The sequence below is a fragment of the Calypte anna genome, chromosome Z (assembly GCF_003957555.1).
Source record: "Calypte anna isolate BGI_N300 chromosome Z, bCalAnn1_v1.p, whole genome shotgun sequence".
Taxonomy (NCBI): domain Eukaryota; kingdom Metazoa; phylum Chordata; class Aves; order Apodiformes; family Trochilidae; genus Calypte; species Calypte anna.
The window spans coordinates 47,914,364-47,931,896 of record NC_044274.1 but is presented as its reverse complement, the minus strand read 5'-3'; the positions used below and the strand labels follow the sequence as shown (position 1 = coordinate 47,931,896).

At 41.4% G+C, this 17,533-nt stretch overlaps 1 protein-coding gene across 1 annotated transcript in view; it reads left to right on the top strand.

Moving 5' to 3' along the window:
* Window positions 1–445: 445 nt before the first annotated feature.
* The window catches only part of MAP1B (microtubule associated protein 1B), a 66,574-nt gene continuing 49,486 nt past the window's right edge, over window positions 446–17,533 (top strand). Inside the window, exons 1-2 of the mRNA XM_030466994.1 lie at window positions 446–692; window positions 5,555–5,656. Coding sequence (XP_030322854.1) covers window positions 515–692; window positions 5,555–5,656 — 280 coding nt within the window. The 5' untranslated portion in view covers window positions 446–514. The remainder of the gene's footprint in view (window positions 693–5,554; window positions 5,657–17,533) is intronic.

The following is a 17,533-nucleotide window of genomic DNA, read 5'->3' as shown; positions in this document are numbered from 1 at the left end:
GCGGCTCCTCATCGCCCTGCTTCAAGGCTGGGACCCCAGGAGGGCCTCGAGGACCCCAGTGGCAGAGCCAGAGCCCGGGGCAGGGTGGTGCCGCCCCGAAGGGCACAGGGCGCAAGGGATGTCCCTGGGGCACGAGACCTGCGCTGGCAGCAGGGAGATGGGCGCGGGGCGCACCTCTCAGCGTACCCTTGGGGCGTTGTTCGCCCCCCGCGTCCTTCCTGCTTCCGGGGGCCGCCGCGGGGAGGATTTGCCGCAGATGACATCAGCTGTGGATGCTGGAAAGGCGGCGGCGACGTGGGGATGCGCCGGCTCCCCTCGTTCCTCCTCCTCCTCCTTCTCCTCCTCCTCCTCCTCCTCCTCTTCGCCAGGTCCCTGCCCTGCACCGTCTCCGTATAAAAGCGCCGCCGCCTCCCCGCCCGCCCGCACTCCCCTCCCTGCAGCCTGCGGAGCCGTCGCCGAGCAGCCCTTCTCCTCTCAGTGCCCCGGAGCCGCGGGGCGGAGCGGGGCGTCGGCGATGGCCACCGTGGTGGTGGAAGTGGACTCGGAACCCTCCTGCAGCATCCCTAACCCCACCTCGTCCTCTCCCAGTCTCTCCCACCGCTTCCTGGACAGCAAGTTTTACCTCCTGGTGGTCATCGGCGAGCTGGTGACCGAAGAGCACCTGCGTCGGGCCATCGCCAACATCGAGCGAGGTGAGGCGGCGGGGAACGGGGACGCTGCGACGCCTCCGCCGCCGGCGCCTTCCCCCTCCTCGGGCGCGGCCGCGGCACAACTCCCCCCACCCCCACCCCCGTCGCCCCCGCACACCCACCCCACGGAGGTCACGGGCACAACAGTCCCCAGGTCGCAGCGTCCAGTTCTTTATTCCACAAGCGTCCCGCCGCTGTCCCCCCGTCCCAAGCCCCTTCTACCCTACATCCTTCCCCGGTGGGGCACGGGCTCGGCGGAGCCGGCTCCCGCTGAGAGCCGCAGTGGGGTCCGAGCCGTCCCGGCAGGCAGACAGCCCTCCACCCGCCAGTATTGGGGTGTTGGTGCGGAGGGGCCAAGGCCGGGATCGCACCGCCCGCACCGCCCGCCGCGCCTCTGCCGCCTGCCCGGAGCCACCGGCGGGTGGGCGTGGCGCAGTCCGCACTGCGGTCCCTATGGCAGCCCTGTGCGGACAAAGGGCGCCCGCCGCGCCGGCGGCAAACGCGGTTGGGGATGGGGATGGGATGGGGCTGCGGGTTGTCTGCTCCCCTCAAAACCCTGAGATCCCCGCCGCCAAACCCATCCGAAGGGATTCGGGGCGTTTTCCTTCTCGGCGGCAAAGACTGCCCGAGCGGGAGCGCAGCCGCGCCTTTGTGTTAACTTTGGGCGGTGGGACTTCGCTCTCGGCTGGAGGATGTTTCAGTACTCAGGGGTTATATGCGTAGGTATATTTCAAGCGTAGGTATATTTCAGTAAGGAAAAGCCATCTGAGTAACGAAGTTAATGCCCGAGTCCTCAGTCTCTTTATTGTCCGGCTACGGACTGCTTTGATGCACTGTATGTTTGCCCTTAGGAGGGTGATACAGGAGGGTATCGCAAGTGAAATGACAGTTTTACAAGTTTTCAGTGAGATTTCTGATACAATAGGGTGCAGTATACATGCAGAGGTGGAAAAAAAAAAAAAAAGCCCGTTGCAGTAATAGTGGTATGAAGCACAAAGAAAATTGTTGCTGGACACTGGAGTTTGTTAAACTAAATTGATGCCTTATTTTGTAACATGTATGTTTCTTCTGGGATGTTGGAAGCAGCGATTTTAGTAACTTGCCATTGTTAGAGGGGAGGAAGAGACCCTGGAATAAGGAATTGGTAGCAGCCTCGTCATTTAGGTGTGGTTCAGCAGTCCGGCTAGGACTTGGTTTGTCTCTATTGTTGCTTTCTCAGGCATTGTTGCTTTAGTTGGATATTTCTCCTGATTCTTTTTAACGACTTTTTGTGGCAAAGATCTGCCTCATCACATCTAAGTAGTTTCACCATGACCTGTTCATCTTTATTGCTACCATTGTCTCCTAGGGAGAACTACCGAGGCAGATGCTTTGTCATTCAGAGCCTCTTCTGCATTGCACTTGCCTAGCTCTGTCTCAATTTTTGGTTGTGTCAGAAGTGAATTGGCTGCATTTTAATTAAATAATTAAGAATTATAGAGTAAATGGATAAAATTTCTACCATCAAGACAGCTGATGTCATCCTTCCTCTGAAGAAATGCTCTTCAGTCTCTTCTTGAAGCTTCTATTGTACAGTTGCTGCTGCATTGCTCTGTTGCTGCTATGTCCTGCCACTTAGCATAGCACCCACTTACAGTTTTAGATGTTCAGAGGGAACACTTTGGCCCTTTTATTCATCATTTTGGAATAGAAGTCACCTCACTGCTCCTAGTGTCAGACAGTCTGACTGAGATTTTTCCTGCTAGGAAAAAACATTGATCAGATTTTGAGGTGCATTGTTCTGGATGAGTAGACTGGGCGTCTGAAGCTCTATCTGCATGAGGCAAATATGGGCTCAGCTTACCTCTTCAGAAGGTGTGCAGTAGTCTGGGGAAAAAGGTTGTTTCAACCTTTGTTCTCAACAGAGCCTTAAATGTGTTTTGGGTTCTTGGTATCTCTGCCTCTGTATCTGTACCTCTCTGGTACATCTCTTGAGTACCATCACTGAAAACTGTGGATTCATGCGCCAAACTGCAGAGCAACGTGTCAAAGAAAACATCTGCTGATAACACATCAGTGGCGTGATCCTACGCAACCTGGTGGATGCAGAGTCATTTCTTAATATATCATCAAGAGGGAATGGCATGGTGAGATGCACTTTCAGTAATTACATTTGGGATGTGACTTTGCTAAAGGGGCAGTCCTTCAACCCACCATCCACCAAAAAGAGAAGAGAAGAGTGAACAGAAAGCTTCAAGATTTTTCTGCTGATTTGGCAGATGCTACTGGGTGTGCCCTGCCTGCTGTTTGATTAGTCCTGTGTCTAGAGGCGTTGCACTCCTTAGACTGCAGAAAGAAAGAAATAGCTCCAGTTCAGCCATGTTTCCAGTAGATGCATCCATGTTGTTAATGTTCTACATCATTGGATTGACCTTGGATTTTAGTTGCAGATTTACCTCCATTCTATCCAAATCCAATTTGATTATATAATGTGTATCATGCATTATGCTATTTCATAATGTACATGCATAAATTTTGCATCCAGACTGCTGAATCATGCAGCTGCAGATTTGGGATATTTTAAATCCCAGCTTCAGCTTCATTTATCTGGGGGTAATTTATTTGTTTATTTATTTTGCATTTAGTTCTGTATTTTGGACATTGTCTGGCTCAGCAGTCTTGACCATGCCTAATCAGAATCCCATCCCTACAGCAAATTTGGATTAATGACAAAAGCAGATAGGGATGGTGGACTGGCCCTATCATTAGCAGCACTGCTGAATCATAGTCTGTATTGCTTAACTGACCTCCAGAAGGATTTGTAGTCTTCCCACACAAGCTTGCTGTCACAGGCCAGCAATTTGTTTATCCTCTACTTTCTTCAAGTTCATCAGTCATTCTTTCAATGTACTTAGGCTTCATGATCAACACTGGTTTACTAGCCATGGTTTTCATATGTGCTGTACGTGCACCATATTATATCATCTTTACTTTCTTGCTCTCAAATATTCCAACACCTGGAAAATATTAAAGCCTGCTGAGATGTATTTTTCTGCCAAAACTAAGCCCCAAAAATGCATGATATAGCCAGGAGATTTTGAGAAACGAAAATAAGGAGACTTGAAGAAGAGGCTCACTGCTTATGCCTTTGAGCTACAGTGCATCAGCTAGGAAGTGGAGGTGGTTATAGCTCAGTTATTCTTCTCTTGAGTGGTTATGAAACAGTATTTCCAATACTGTATTTCCAAATTAATTTATAGTTTCAAATGGCAGTGACTTAGTAGCTGGTAACATATCCCAGTTGTGAACATGCTCCTGCCTGGACTGGGATGCTGACAAGGAAAAGCCCTGTATGAATTATCCCTAAACAGGCTCCATGCTCTTGAAATGCAGATATCCACATTTGCATGGAGCTGCATGGGCAAGAGCTGCAGAGCTGCAATGGGAGACTGGCACTGCAGATCTGGTTTCTCTGCTCTTCCCCCTCTTTCTCCTCCTCATCCTTCAGTTTGACAACATGGCTTCTGCCAGTGTTAGTCCTGATGTTTCCACTGCCTTGAAAGAGAACATAACACGGGGCAGCATCAACATTATCATTCAGAGCTTGAAACCCTGGCAGAGTTACCAGCAGGAGTGTTACTGCTAGTCTTATGGTGAGGGGGTGGCCACACACCTCTTCAGGCCATCTCTTCTTCTCATGAAACCCTGAAGTGATTTAACTCAACGCTTTAATGCAAAGGCCTGGTCAGGCATGTGGGGAGGGGTCACCAGACACTTCCTGACCTGCTGGCCTTTCTGCATTTGCCAGGTAATGTGTGTAAGTCTACTGATGTTCCTTTAGGGAAAAAAAAAATAAATTACTGTAGTGTTGGTGTTTAAAATTGCTGCAGTGCCTGGACTTACCTGTAGCGCAGGTACCTCTTCATTATTTTTTAAAGTCAGATCATTTTTCAGAACAATTTCAAAACAAGAAAATGATAGAAAAATATTAAGCATGTTCTCCTCTTTTTGTTTTGTTTTGTTTTGGTTTGGTTTGGTTTTGATTTGGCTTTTTGTAAATTTTTTTGTTGTTTTGGTTTTGTGGGGGTTTTATTTTATTTGATGTATTATTGGTCATAAATAGGTCTTCTTGCTTTCAATGTTTGGTTGTGCTGCTTTTTTTTCTGGTCAAATTTCAAACTTTATTTTTTTTAATAATACTTTTTTTGATCATATGCGAGTCACTTTCTAAGTAGCTAGGCGGAAAAGGTAGGGAATACAGATGTGCTGTTCAGTTCTTTACAGAACAAAAAAAGAGATCAAGCATAGCATTTTTAAATCTCAAACCTAGAATTTTGATACTTCATAAAGAAAAATCACTTAAATTTTAATGTTAAATATGGGATGCTTCAAAGCTATTGAATGAAGATGTTAGCAATTTAATACTATGTAAATATATTTAAATACTAATGTTAGGTGATGCTATCTTTTTTTCTGAGGAACATGTATGGTGGGCCTGCAGTGTGGCTGAAATGTCCCCTGAATGGTATGCTCTTTCAGTTTTGTAAATCAGCGTATTGGTATTTTAAAATCAATTCAGAGACATCAGTAACTTTTCATATCGTGGCTACTAGGATGTGAGACCAGCAGTCCAAAAACTGGGAGTTTAAAGGATGGTCACATTTTGGAAAGGCAAATTTCCTTTTGCTTATGACTGATGCCTGTCCAAAATTCTCTTTCTGAGAACTCAGCGCTTTCGAAAAAAATATCTGCATGCCTTGAAAGAAAGAAAGGCTGGGTTTGGAATTCAGAAATATGGAAATAGCATGTATGCAAATAGAAAAATACTCAGTTAAAGCATCCAGTGCTCATGTACCAAGCTAGATGTTTTGTATTTTGAATTTTAGGAATCCGGTCATGGGACACAAACTTGGTTGAGTGCAACCTGGATCAAGAACTGAAACTTTTTGTGTCTCGCCATTCAGCTCGATTCTCTCCTGAAGTTCGAGGTGAGTTTTTGGAATAATTTCACAAAAATTTTATTTGTTTGTTTGATTTTTTTTTTTTTTTTTGAAGAGCAGAATTAATAAATGCATTCTGGAACTGTATGGTTTCTTTCATTTGTGATTCCTTACAATGAATGTTTTTTGCCTTTATTTTAAAATAAGTCTTGAAAACTATACATTTCTTTTTTTAACTTTCTCACCATTTAACTTTAAAATTATGAGCCTTCTAGTCACCATGACTAATTTGCTATTAGCTTTTAGTTTGAAGACCACATTGAAGTTAGGTAAAACTTCCTTTTTTACTGAAGATTTTGTTTATATAACACCAATCTAGTAGCCCCAGAGACTGATATTGTGGTAAGTAGAGCACATACAAAAAAATAACTTGAAAGGTTAGCTCTGCAGTTTGATAGAGCCAGAAATTATGTCATGGCTGTTACACAAGCATGGCTCAAGCTCTGTGTATCTTTCCAAAGTACTTGGAATTTTCTCTTTCTTGGTAGGAAAAGCTGGGGGGAGGAGGGCCCACCTTTGCTCACAGTACCTTTCTGTGGTTTGTATGACGAAATTAGAAAATTACAGGGCTCATAAGACTAAATATCTTTTGTTGCCTTTTCTTCAAGACTGTTCTTCCTTTAGAGGGTTCATACAATAAAGCAAAACAAAACAAAACAATCCAGTTTTGTGAAGTGTAAGATTTTATTTTGTCCTGGTTACTTGGGAATCAAGTGTTTGGTAAGTTTTCTAACATCTCATTGCTACAAAACAAATGCTGAGTGAGTATGGGTGAAATTAATCTTGTTTTAAATGTTAAAATACATCAACTTGTCACAGGAGTAGAAGTTGCTTTGGTTTGTAAAATCATTGTGGCATGATGACTATTACAACCTAATACTGAAGCGTGTTACAAATTCCAGCTTTGGGAATATCTCCTAAGTGTGCTGAAAAAGGGCAATGAAATGTTTTATCATGCTACTACATCACATTCCTAGGGTTGGTTGCTATACACTGTTGACCAAGAGATGCCGATGTTTTGCTAGCATGACAGCATTGATCTAATAGTTTTGAATAATGTAATATAATGTCTTGTGTAACTAATTCTTCCTTTTGCAACATAGGTTTTATCAGATTTTGCTGTATCTTCCCATATGCATAGAGGTTAAGCCAGTGGTAGAGCTAAGGAAAAAAATCCTAAGCTGTGATTCTTCCCCTGACTGAAAACCAACAGAACCAATACAACAATACCCCCTGTGAAGATTTATTCAAGTCATGTAGGTCCTAATTTGCATGAGAGTAAACTCAGGCCTGGAATATATGTCTTTCATTTCAGTATGAATGTCATGAAGCCAATTCAGCTTCTCAGTGACACCATTGCTTTGTTTTACAGAGAGGTTATTCTGATTAGTGAAATTACAGAACTTACCTTCAAGAAATGAAAGATGCAGTCATTTTTAACATGGATGTGCTTTAATTTAAAACTTCAGGGAGAAAAAAGACATTGTGCTTCTCCTCTAGGAAAAGTATTGCAGTGTTACTAATTTTTTACTGTTTAGATGACACATCTCAATACCAATGCATGAATTAAAGTAAAGCAAATACTCTGTTTTCATATAATAAATAAAATGAGAGTATGCACCCCCTTTTTCAATAGAGGATTTTAGAATCCTCTGAAAAATTTCCTCTAGAATTTTATTTTTGATTGATTTTTTCTTGTTTGTCTAGACTTGCTTGTTTAGTCTGTCATTGTGTTGAATTACAGCTTAATTGCATGTGACTGGAATTCATCAACATCTCCATGACAAATAGTAATGAATGTGTTTTCACCACTGCTCAATCCTTAAACAATAAACTGCTAAAATCTGTGTTGAAAGAGAATTAAAGGAGCCTGCAGTTTGGATGAAGGGAAAATCCAGGAATAAAGGTAGTCCTCTTGACAAGTTTCTTGTCTAAAGTTTTGTGGGGAAGCCCTCTTGCACCTCCAGAATCCCACTGCACAGATCAGAGGATTATTTATTTTAGCTCCTTTCTGTGGTCCTCTGGTGTTCTCTCTACTGTTTGCTAGGGAGAAGGGGTTTGTTCTTGCCATTTGTTAATAAAATTTCAGAATGTTTTTTTTCTGTTCTAGTACCCAAATGCTGAACTTTGAGTGTTTAACCTGTAAAATGGTGAAAGGTTATACCAAAGAGATAATTTTAAGTATGTGTTCCCTCATTGTCCCAAACTTAGAAAATCTGTGGAATTTGGGTAACTAGGTAACCTTTTGTCCAAGGAAAGTATTTATCCCAGGTTATGGGGGGAATCTATGGGATGTAATTAAAGAGTGCTTTTTTTTTTTTTTTTTTTTTTTTTTTCAGTCCTTTGAGGCTGAGCTCTTTGTGCAGCTCACACACAGTTTACTCTTGAGGAAGGGCAGAGTCATCCAGCGTGTCTGCACAGCTCCTAGAGCAGCCAGGCCTGACTGCTGACTGAAGCCTGTTTGATTATAGTGTTTAATTATGGTAATTGCAGTGCTGGCTCAGTACATGGTTGCATGCTTCTCAAAGCAGCTTGAGGATACGCACAGCAGCAGTGTGAAGGGTGGGACTCTTCTCCAAAGGGAAGCTTGGAGGAAATGGGGCCAATCCTGTCCCCACGCCATAAGCCTGTGGTGTCAAAGGAGAGACGTGCAAGAGAATATGTCTGTCAAAGCATTCATGTGTTTCTTCTTGAGGAATTTGAGGTCTAATCCTCCTCCCTGTGTAGTGAATAGCAATGTACCTATTGATACTGCAGGGAGCATGACTGGATGCCAGCACATTTTTATGCTCTTTTCAAGGGAATGGATTGCCACAATGGTATTTCTGCATCCTGTATTCAGCTATTGTGCAAGTTATGGATGATTTATGAGGCCCGCAAAATAGGATTCAGAATGGAAATGCCAGCAGATCTTTTCTGATACCTTGTGAAGCAGCTGAGTTAGCAGATGCCTTAATAATACCCAGTCTTGCAGAGATTTTGTTGTCAGGTGCTGGTGAAAAATGAGTAACAGAGCTTATTAACAGGTTGCCAAGACAACAAGCGACATAACTCAAAATGGGTACTCCAGTACTTCCCTCTGTTTTCTTTGTCAGGTACTGATAACTTTCATCTTATGCTAGCATCACAAGGACAAAAAATTCCAACAGCGAATTGTAACATGTGCATGCTGGAAAAGGAGCTATTGATCTAGTAGTAAGGCAGAGCAACCAGGGGGTCTTGCAAAGAGCTCTGTTGAAGCTGCAGCTGTTAAAAAAAAAAAAAAAAAAAAAAAAAAAAAAAAAAAAAAAAAAAAGCTTCATCTGCATAAAGCAGCTTCACAAAAGACAAAATAATGGGTTTTAGGGTGAGGATGTGGGAGGGTTAATCTATTAAAGGGCCTTCTGCAGAACTTCCACACCTGCTATTTTGTCCTTCAGCTTCTACCTGGGAACACCTCAGTGTTTTACGGGTGCAAATTTGAGCCCCTGGATAGAGGAAATCTGCTCTATTTAAATAGTCCTTTAGTAGCTGCTCACTCCTAACCTTCATTCAAACAATGCTACTTTGTATTTTATCCTGTTACCAAGAATGCCAATCTATAGAATATGCGCTTCCTTTCTAAGCAATACTGGGGGGCCTTCTGCTGCTTGTAGGTCAGCACTTGGTGGCTGCACTGGCTTAAGAGAGTCCTTCTTTACATGTGCTCGAGACTTTATTTTCATCAGCCAGCCTGGGGCCAGGGAAGACCTTGGCAAAGTGCAAGACATGTTAGGTGTCCCCTTGGCAGCCACCTGTGTCATGAGCACCAGTGGGCTTGCCTCCTTTAGGCTTCCTAAAGAAGGTCATTTTTATCTGAAACTGTCATTACCCCCAAAAAAAAAATAGACTTAACAGCTTTAATTCTGAACGTTTCAGCTCCAAAAGTTCTCTTTAAAATTTAGTACCCTGTGGATAATTTCTGCATCTGGCAGTTTTGGTCATCAATGCCCCAGCTCCATACTTTGCCAAATGGGTGGATAGACCCATTGCCTTAATCAAAGATCTAAATCCAGTTAATATTACACCTAGTAGCTTTTAACATGAGCTGATGGAGTAACCGTGCTAGAGGGTATGGTTCTAGTGCTGTCTTACTGAAAACTACAGTGGATCAAAATTTGCCAAGTAAGAGGACATAGGTACTTGAACAAAACCTATCACACAGAATGAAAGAAGAGCCAAGAAGTCAAGACCAAATTTCTCAGCTGGTATCAGAGTACCATCACTAAGTGCCAAGGAATTAATTTGGCTTAAAATCTCAAGTGTTCTGGTATGCACATTTAGAGACATCCTATAAATACAATTCTTCAGCTATTATAGATTGTGATAGCTGGAATAGCTTTCGAGTGGAGTCATTTTAGCTCATTATATGTTTGGCTACCCGACTTGTTTTGTGTCTTGAAGTATTTGTGCCTTGGAATAAAGAAAATGGAGGCAGAATAGGACTTGGGAATTGATCCGACTCAGGCTGCTGTGGCTGTGGGTGGTGTCCCCTCAGGGCACTGCTGCTGTGGTCCAGGGATGCTGTGATGGAGCTGCCCAGAGGCATGAGGCAGGGGACCTCCAGCCTCACAGGAGACTTGTCTGGGTAGCATGTGAGGTTCATCTGCTCCTGAGCTTATATTTATGGGGGGTGCTAGGATTCTAGTGGCTCAGGAGAGGATTTCAATGTAATAGCCTATATATTCAGATAGATCAATTGTCAAAGCCTTCCTTTCTTAGTACTAATCAAAATCCTAGAGGTGGGCTAATAAAAAGCTTCTCTCTCTTTTTTTCTTTTTTCTTTTTTTTCTTCAGTGAAAAAATTGTTTAACTTATGTGACAATCATTCTGGCACTGATTTCCATTTCTGCTTTTTTGGGAATGATCTCATGCTGCCAAAACACCAGCTAATGCTAAGCTGTAAATGTGAATCAGCAAAATGACTGAGAGGTTATTTTTAAATGCCTTGTATCACAAGGAGGAGTTTAGAGGTCCAAGAATAATCCATATTTTTATCTAAAATACAGGTTTTAGACCTGTGTGAGGCAGCTACCAGAGGCATTGGATTAAGTTAGTTGTGAATAATGTTAGAATTTAAACTATTATGAAATTTGAATCACTGTCCCTCTTTATTAGAATAACAATTCAGCATACTTAGTGGTACATTCACAGTAGTTATTTTCTTCAGGTTTCTTAAATAAAAATTTATAGAATTACAATTCTGAATTTGTCCCTTATTTGTCCCTCAATCTTTCTTTATTAGCATTTTGAATATTTGGGATGTTTGACCCTTGCCCCAGTATCATTTACAGGTGACCTACCTCTTCTCTCTTCCATCATGGATTTATAATAAATATGAAAGCACTGCCATTTTTTTTCATTTAATTTCTGGTGGTCATGGGCACTATTTTTCTCAGATGTCTGTTTTTCTTATTTTTGTTAAGACTGACCTTTTTTAATTGCCTGGAGTTTCTGTAACTTCCTGGTAGAGTTTATCAGCCACTTGAGAGAGGTATTAAATGTTTGTAATTACACTTTTTAATAAGAGTTGATCCAAAGGCCACTGAAATAATTGGATTGGACAGTGCATTAGTGGAAATACTATTTTTCAAGGTAGAACAAGGACAAAATTTTGACATAAAGAGGGAGAAAATGGACATTTTAACTTCTGTCTTTCCAGACAAGAATGGTCCTTTGTTCACAGTGAGTTGCCTACCACTATATGCAGTAATAGGGCCAGACCCAGGGAAGAAGAGTTGAGATGCTCCTTCTCTGTAGACGAGTGGAATGGGGAGCACATGTTCATCCCTGTGGCCATCTGTAGAATGAGAGTAGCCACTGTGGGTGCTGCTATCAGCCTTGCAGCAACATGAGGAGCTCCAGCTGTCATCTGCCTTCTAGAGTCAAATGTAAGATATCCCTAAGCTCTGGCCACAGATCAGGTGCAGTGTGTAGGCTGCTGGGAGGATCCCATAGCACCTGACAATCCCTATGAGTAGGTAGGGAAGGTACAACTTTACTCTGTAGTAGTCACAAATAGGAAGCTGGGCAGTTCTGTAACAGAGCCTAATGCTTTTACATCAAATCTCCAGACTGTAGCACCAAAAAGATGTGGTGGTTTCATTTTGGCATGCTGTTGCTGATGGCACTTTCTTCCTAGAGTGAGAAGAAAAGTCAGTGGTCCTGATGACCTGAGTTTTCATACTGTCTATGTGTGCAGTATGGACTCATAAATGTACAAACGTGACTCATTCCGGTTCTGGCTTTTCTATTGGTTGCAATTGGTCTGCTTATGATTAAATAATAGTTGCTGATAAAAGACAAAAATAAGTTTTAAAAAGAAATTGCAACTGAGAAATAAATTTATGTGAATTTCAGTATTACTTTGTGTTGCAAATTTTATGTATTTTATGTATTTTTGTACTTGAGATCTTATCTATAGTGGTGAGGTGAGTCAAAGTCCTGTGTTCTTATGTCCTCATCTCTTGCATAGCTGTATGTGGGAGATTCTGCCCATCAGAACTCTGAGAAGGGGTTTATTTAAAATAAACAAACAAACCCCCCCCCCGTCCCTCCCACCCCACCGAAAACAACAACAGAAAATGTCTTTCAATGAGATAAACCATATTCTTATGCTGTGTAATCTCTGAGTGCTTCTAATGAGCTATGGAGGCTTTCCCCTGAAGTCAACTCCCCCCTTGCCAGAGGCAGCTTTTTGAAGCTGTGTCAGTTTTACAGCAGCTTGGTAGCTCTTCTGGGGAAAAGACTGATCCCAGCTTTGGCTCCCATGTCTTGAGTGTCAAATAATAATAAGCTTTTTAAGGTCTCTTTATGGTGGATTGAGTTCCCTGTCCCTGAAAGTGTTGAGAAAGTAAAGAAAACTCGTGGGTCAAAATAAAGATAATTTAATAGCTGAAGGAAGCAGGAAAAAAACTGCATGCAGATTGAAAGAAATTGCTCACCACCTCACACAGCCAGTCTAATCCCAAGCAAATCTCTGAGTAACATACACCTTATAAACTCAAAACCCCACTCTTCTACTCCAAATTTTGTTGCTGAATATTATATGGAACATCCCTTTGGTCAACTTATGTTAGCTGTCCCAGCTTTTTGTCTCCTCCCAAATTCTTGTTTACCCCCAGTCTACTCACTGGTGGATAGAGTGGGGCAGAAGGAATCCTTGATGCTGTGCAATAGCCAAAGCATTGGTGAATCATAAGAAACAAATCCAAAACACAACATCTAAGTGGCTGCTGTGAAGAAAGTTAAGTCCATCCCAGTCAGATTCAGTGAACTCTTATAGAAAGGGTTGTTTCTGAATATCCTATGTGTATCCATTAACAAGAATGGGGCTCCAGTCATAGGTAAGTCCTTTCAAATGACCATCAGGGAAGGAGTGATGTTTCCTGGATCGTTCTTAGGTGTGAGGAAGCTGGTATGAAAGCTGTCCTGAATACATGGGACAAAGAGATTAGACTAGAATAATGCTAAAACAGAGAAGAGTGAAGCCTTGCTTTCATCCTTTTGTGTTCAAGTCATATTTTTTTACTTCTGGAGCCACGTTGAACTTCTGGTAAGTAAATAGGGCATGAAGTCTAACAGTTGCCTAAGAAGAGATCCCAACTAGGGCGGTCCTGGTTCTGATCTTGGGGCTTTGAAACATCCAGCACATGTCCTGGTGTAGATACTGTGGCCATCCAGAATGGTTTCTGAACTTCAGGCTGTGTTCTGAGGTTTTCTTGATCCTCCAGATCCTGCACAAAATTTAGACAAACTGAAAAAAAAAATGAATGGAATTTTTTTTTCTATGTGACCAGTAATTTAAATAGACATAAAAGGTAATGCCTTCAGGAGTATCTCTGGATAGGATTTAATGCTTGTCACAAGCTAATAATTTAATGGCATTACTCATAATAATTTGTCTAGCACTATTGAATTTTTCAAACATATCATTACTAGCTTGAGAGCTCAGATTCTGAAAGTTCATTAGACCCGGAAGATTTAAATATTTTTCAATAGTAATTAGGTTTTTGTACAGTTAATATTTCCTAGCTACTTGGTAAATTTTAATCTTTCTTCCCAGTTTTTCAATAATTGTATTACAGAATGCTATTCTTTTTACATTTCAACCCAGTATACTTAAAGAAGTTTGAAATGGTCTTTTATTTATTTTTTTTCACTGTATCCTACAATGTGACTTACTGTATTATATGAAAAACTTACCATTCTTCAAGTTGTCACCAAGTGGTAAACAAGAAGTCACCAAAAAGAATTTCAAATGGAAATTGAAGTGACTCTTTAAAAGTAGTGATGGGCTCCTTTGATAATAATACTGTCTCAACTAAATAGTTTGGCTGTACCAGTTGTATTCCTGAAGACTCCCTAATGGGAATAGTTGCTCTGCACCTAACAACCCCCTTTGCCTATTAAAGCCTGTAATTACCACAAGAATTACAATTTCTCTTCAGCTTTGGTTAGATAATGTCATTGTATGTCAAGTAGGGGATTATAATATGGAAGGAGACCTTGACAACATTCACATTTTGTGTTGAACAGGAGGATCTGATAATCTAAATCTGCTAGGAGGAGCTGCTGAGCAGGGGAAACCCATTTACTGGGCTATGTTGATGGGTATGAGTCTTTCACAACGATTTAGAGAGTAATCACAGGAAAGAAGAGATTCAAAGCATTCAGTTTTTGTTAAAAATGATTGACTTACTATTCAGTTCTAATGCATACAGTCATGCATTAGAGACATACTTGCTTAAAAAGTATGTTTTGTAAAAGTACAGGTTTGACTCCTGGATTGTTTCATGGTCTGTGTACTCCCTTTGAAATTAAATTAGTTTAAATTGAAAACAAATTCCAGGCCAAGGAATCACTATGTTGCAGAGAACCTGGAAGAAACTGAGAGATTTACTTCATTTTAGAGATTTTTTTTTTCCCCTCAGTTTCATACAGCATGATGATGGTCCCCCAACTTTCAACCAGTTTCCAGCTTCTAGTCTTTTAGTCTGTTGATGTTGAAGACAGCTGGGCATCTATGAAACTATCTTTGTCCTCCCATGCTTCTCAGGCCTTCCTAGAGTGGTCTGGGTATCAAATGAGATTTTAACAAAGCGCCTATGGCTTTTTGGGAGGGTTAGTAGTTAGTGTGCTAGATTCAGCCTGGGGCAATAATATTCTGTCCTGTCCTGGTATCACTTTCTCCCTTCTTGTCTTGACTGGCAGTCACAAAAAAGCAGGGATGACTGTAAAAGAAAGGGCCACTCTAAAAGCTTTCTTCTTCTATTGGAAGGGCAAGAGTGGTGATGCAAGGCATCCCCGTGTAGAGCTACCTTGCCAGCTCCAGGTAAGCTGGTACCTCTACCCAGGGCAATGCAGCACTCTGCAAGTACAGTCCCAGACTTCAGTACCCAGGAGCAGAATGATTTCATCAGTGATGGGCCTCTCAGAAGGGCCTCATCACATCAGTAGTTAGCTTTGCCACAGCTCTGAGTTGGCAAGGCTCTACTGCTATTGATGCTTCAGAGGCAGCTTTGCTGTCTCCAATGGCAGTTTTTGCATGGACAAAGCATGGATCAAAGGCTTTGTTCTGTGACACTAATGTCCCTAACTATTTTTACCATTTTCCTGATTTAATTTTATATTTATTCAGCTTATTTTAGAATTTAATCCTATTCCCTTCTGCTTTCTTAAAATGATTGAAATGCTGGGTTGTGGTATTAGCAGATAATTCAAGACTTCAGAGTAGTTTCTGTTCATCCCAGGTGACACTTAAATTTTCACCATGCTGTTTCAGTGGTGGTAATTTATGGATAAAATGTGAATAACATCTCGTCAGTACTTGCACTTCCAGGTTGGATGTCTTTATTGAAGCCACGCCACAGCTAGCAACAAAGGGATGTTTACTTTTTAAAGACATGAGTTTAGAAAAGGCTGTGGTCAGGGATGTCTCTGCTCACAAACGATTTTTTTTTTTTTAGTTGTTTTCTTCCATCAAATTCTGTTTCTTCTGTGCTGTTACACATATTGGAAGGTACTTCTGTCACTTCCAACTGGTTGGTCTTCTTTTTGAGCTGGTTGTTGTCTCTCTGTCTGTGACTGTAATCTTAATTTAGGCAATGACTGAATCAGATTTAGACCAAAGTTTGTGCTGAACCTCACTAACCCCCACCCCATCATGTCTGTGGCTTTCTTGCAAAGATGGAACACTCTTAAGAGAATGTTAGGCCAAAACCAGACCAACTGTTTTTCATTAGAAACTCCAGGTAACCTGGTTGTTGGCTGGGTGTGGACAGGACACAATAAATAATCTCATCAATTATCAGTAAGTGGAAAAACAAGGGAAGATGTCTTCAAACCATCAGCGATGTAATTTACAAAGATCTGCCTTGCCCTAACACTATGACAATTAATTTTTTTAAGTGGAGTTAACAGGGCAGACACTCTCCACTAAGATTTCTATTTACAATCAAATCACAAATTTGCCACATAAAGATTCAAATCATGGCACAATAACAAACCAGTTAACTGCTGAGCCTGATGCATTTTCAGATTTTTTAGTGTCTATGTTTTAGGGTCTGAATATTACCACCAAGTATTTAAAGAACTCTTGAGAAATGTTTTTGAGATCCTGTGAATAAGAAGCATAGAGAAGTGAAAGCAATCTCAGCCTTGCAGCTCTATTCATATTTTTTCATTATGTCTGTTGTCTTTTAAATTGTTACTATTTAAAGACATTATTCATTTCTGGTACATAGTTAAGTCTAATAATATACTTGGGGTTCAAAACACATTCCCAGTGAAGTTTCTACATAAAATTTGGCATGAAATCATGGAGTTACAACTACGTGATTAAAATGAATTATATAAAAGAAGAACGTGAAATAAGCAACTGGGTAAAAAATGAAACCAAAACACAAAACCCAAACAGACTAACAACCCACATCATATTTTGTTGTGCTTTCCTGTTTTTGGAAATCGCCTGCAGTGGAATTACACTCCCTGCCAGTGTTTTTCTGCCAGTAGATGGCATTCTCAATGCCTATCCTTCCTGCGGTGCAGTAAACGAGCACATACTTAAGTCAGTATGATTACATCTGTAGTGCTTTTAGGACATAGTACTTAATTTTAGACATATGTTTTTATTTTGCTTTGAGATCTTGTTTGGAGTTTAAATTTCAGTCAATTCAGCTCCGCTGACAGTGAAGGACGAATCCCTCAATGTGAAGTGGGCTTGGCAAATTACAGATCTCTCATAGTACATGGAGGAAAAGTGGAGTATAGTTCATGCAGGGTAAGAGCTTTCTCAGTGTGGAGATCACAGCTAATGACCGGCTATGAAAATAATATAACATTACATTAACTCTGCAGCGCCAGTAGGGAGAAAAGCGAGACCATTGCACATATTGGTGCATAAAGTAACACATGCTGTAGATATAGCTGTGGAAGTCACCCATGTAGATTCTCTGTATTTTCCGGATGTCTCTTAAGAGACCCAAGCTTCACTTGCTTTGAAGCTGCAGTGTGGCCACACCCAGATGTATCATAGTTCCTTCTCTCCCATGCTGAATTTAAAGTGCAGCATGGAATAAAAGACCTGAAACCTAAGCAAGTGGGCTCAGACTCACTTGTCAACTTCAGTAAATCTCTTGCTTTTTTCCCCTCTCTCAGGCTGTGCTATGACTGTCTGTTATGAATACAGGAATACAGTAGTGCATAGTTTGACACAGAATTTCCATACTGTTCCTCTAAAAATACTTGTTCATACAAGTTCATTCCCAGCGTGGCCTTTTATCTTTCATGAGGACAGAAAAAAATAATAATGTATTTCAGTGAGTGTAGACCACATGATATATCGTA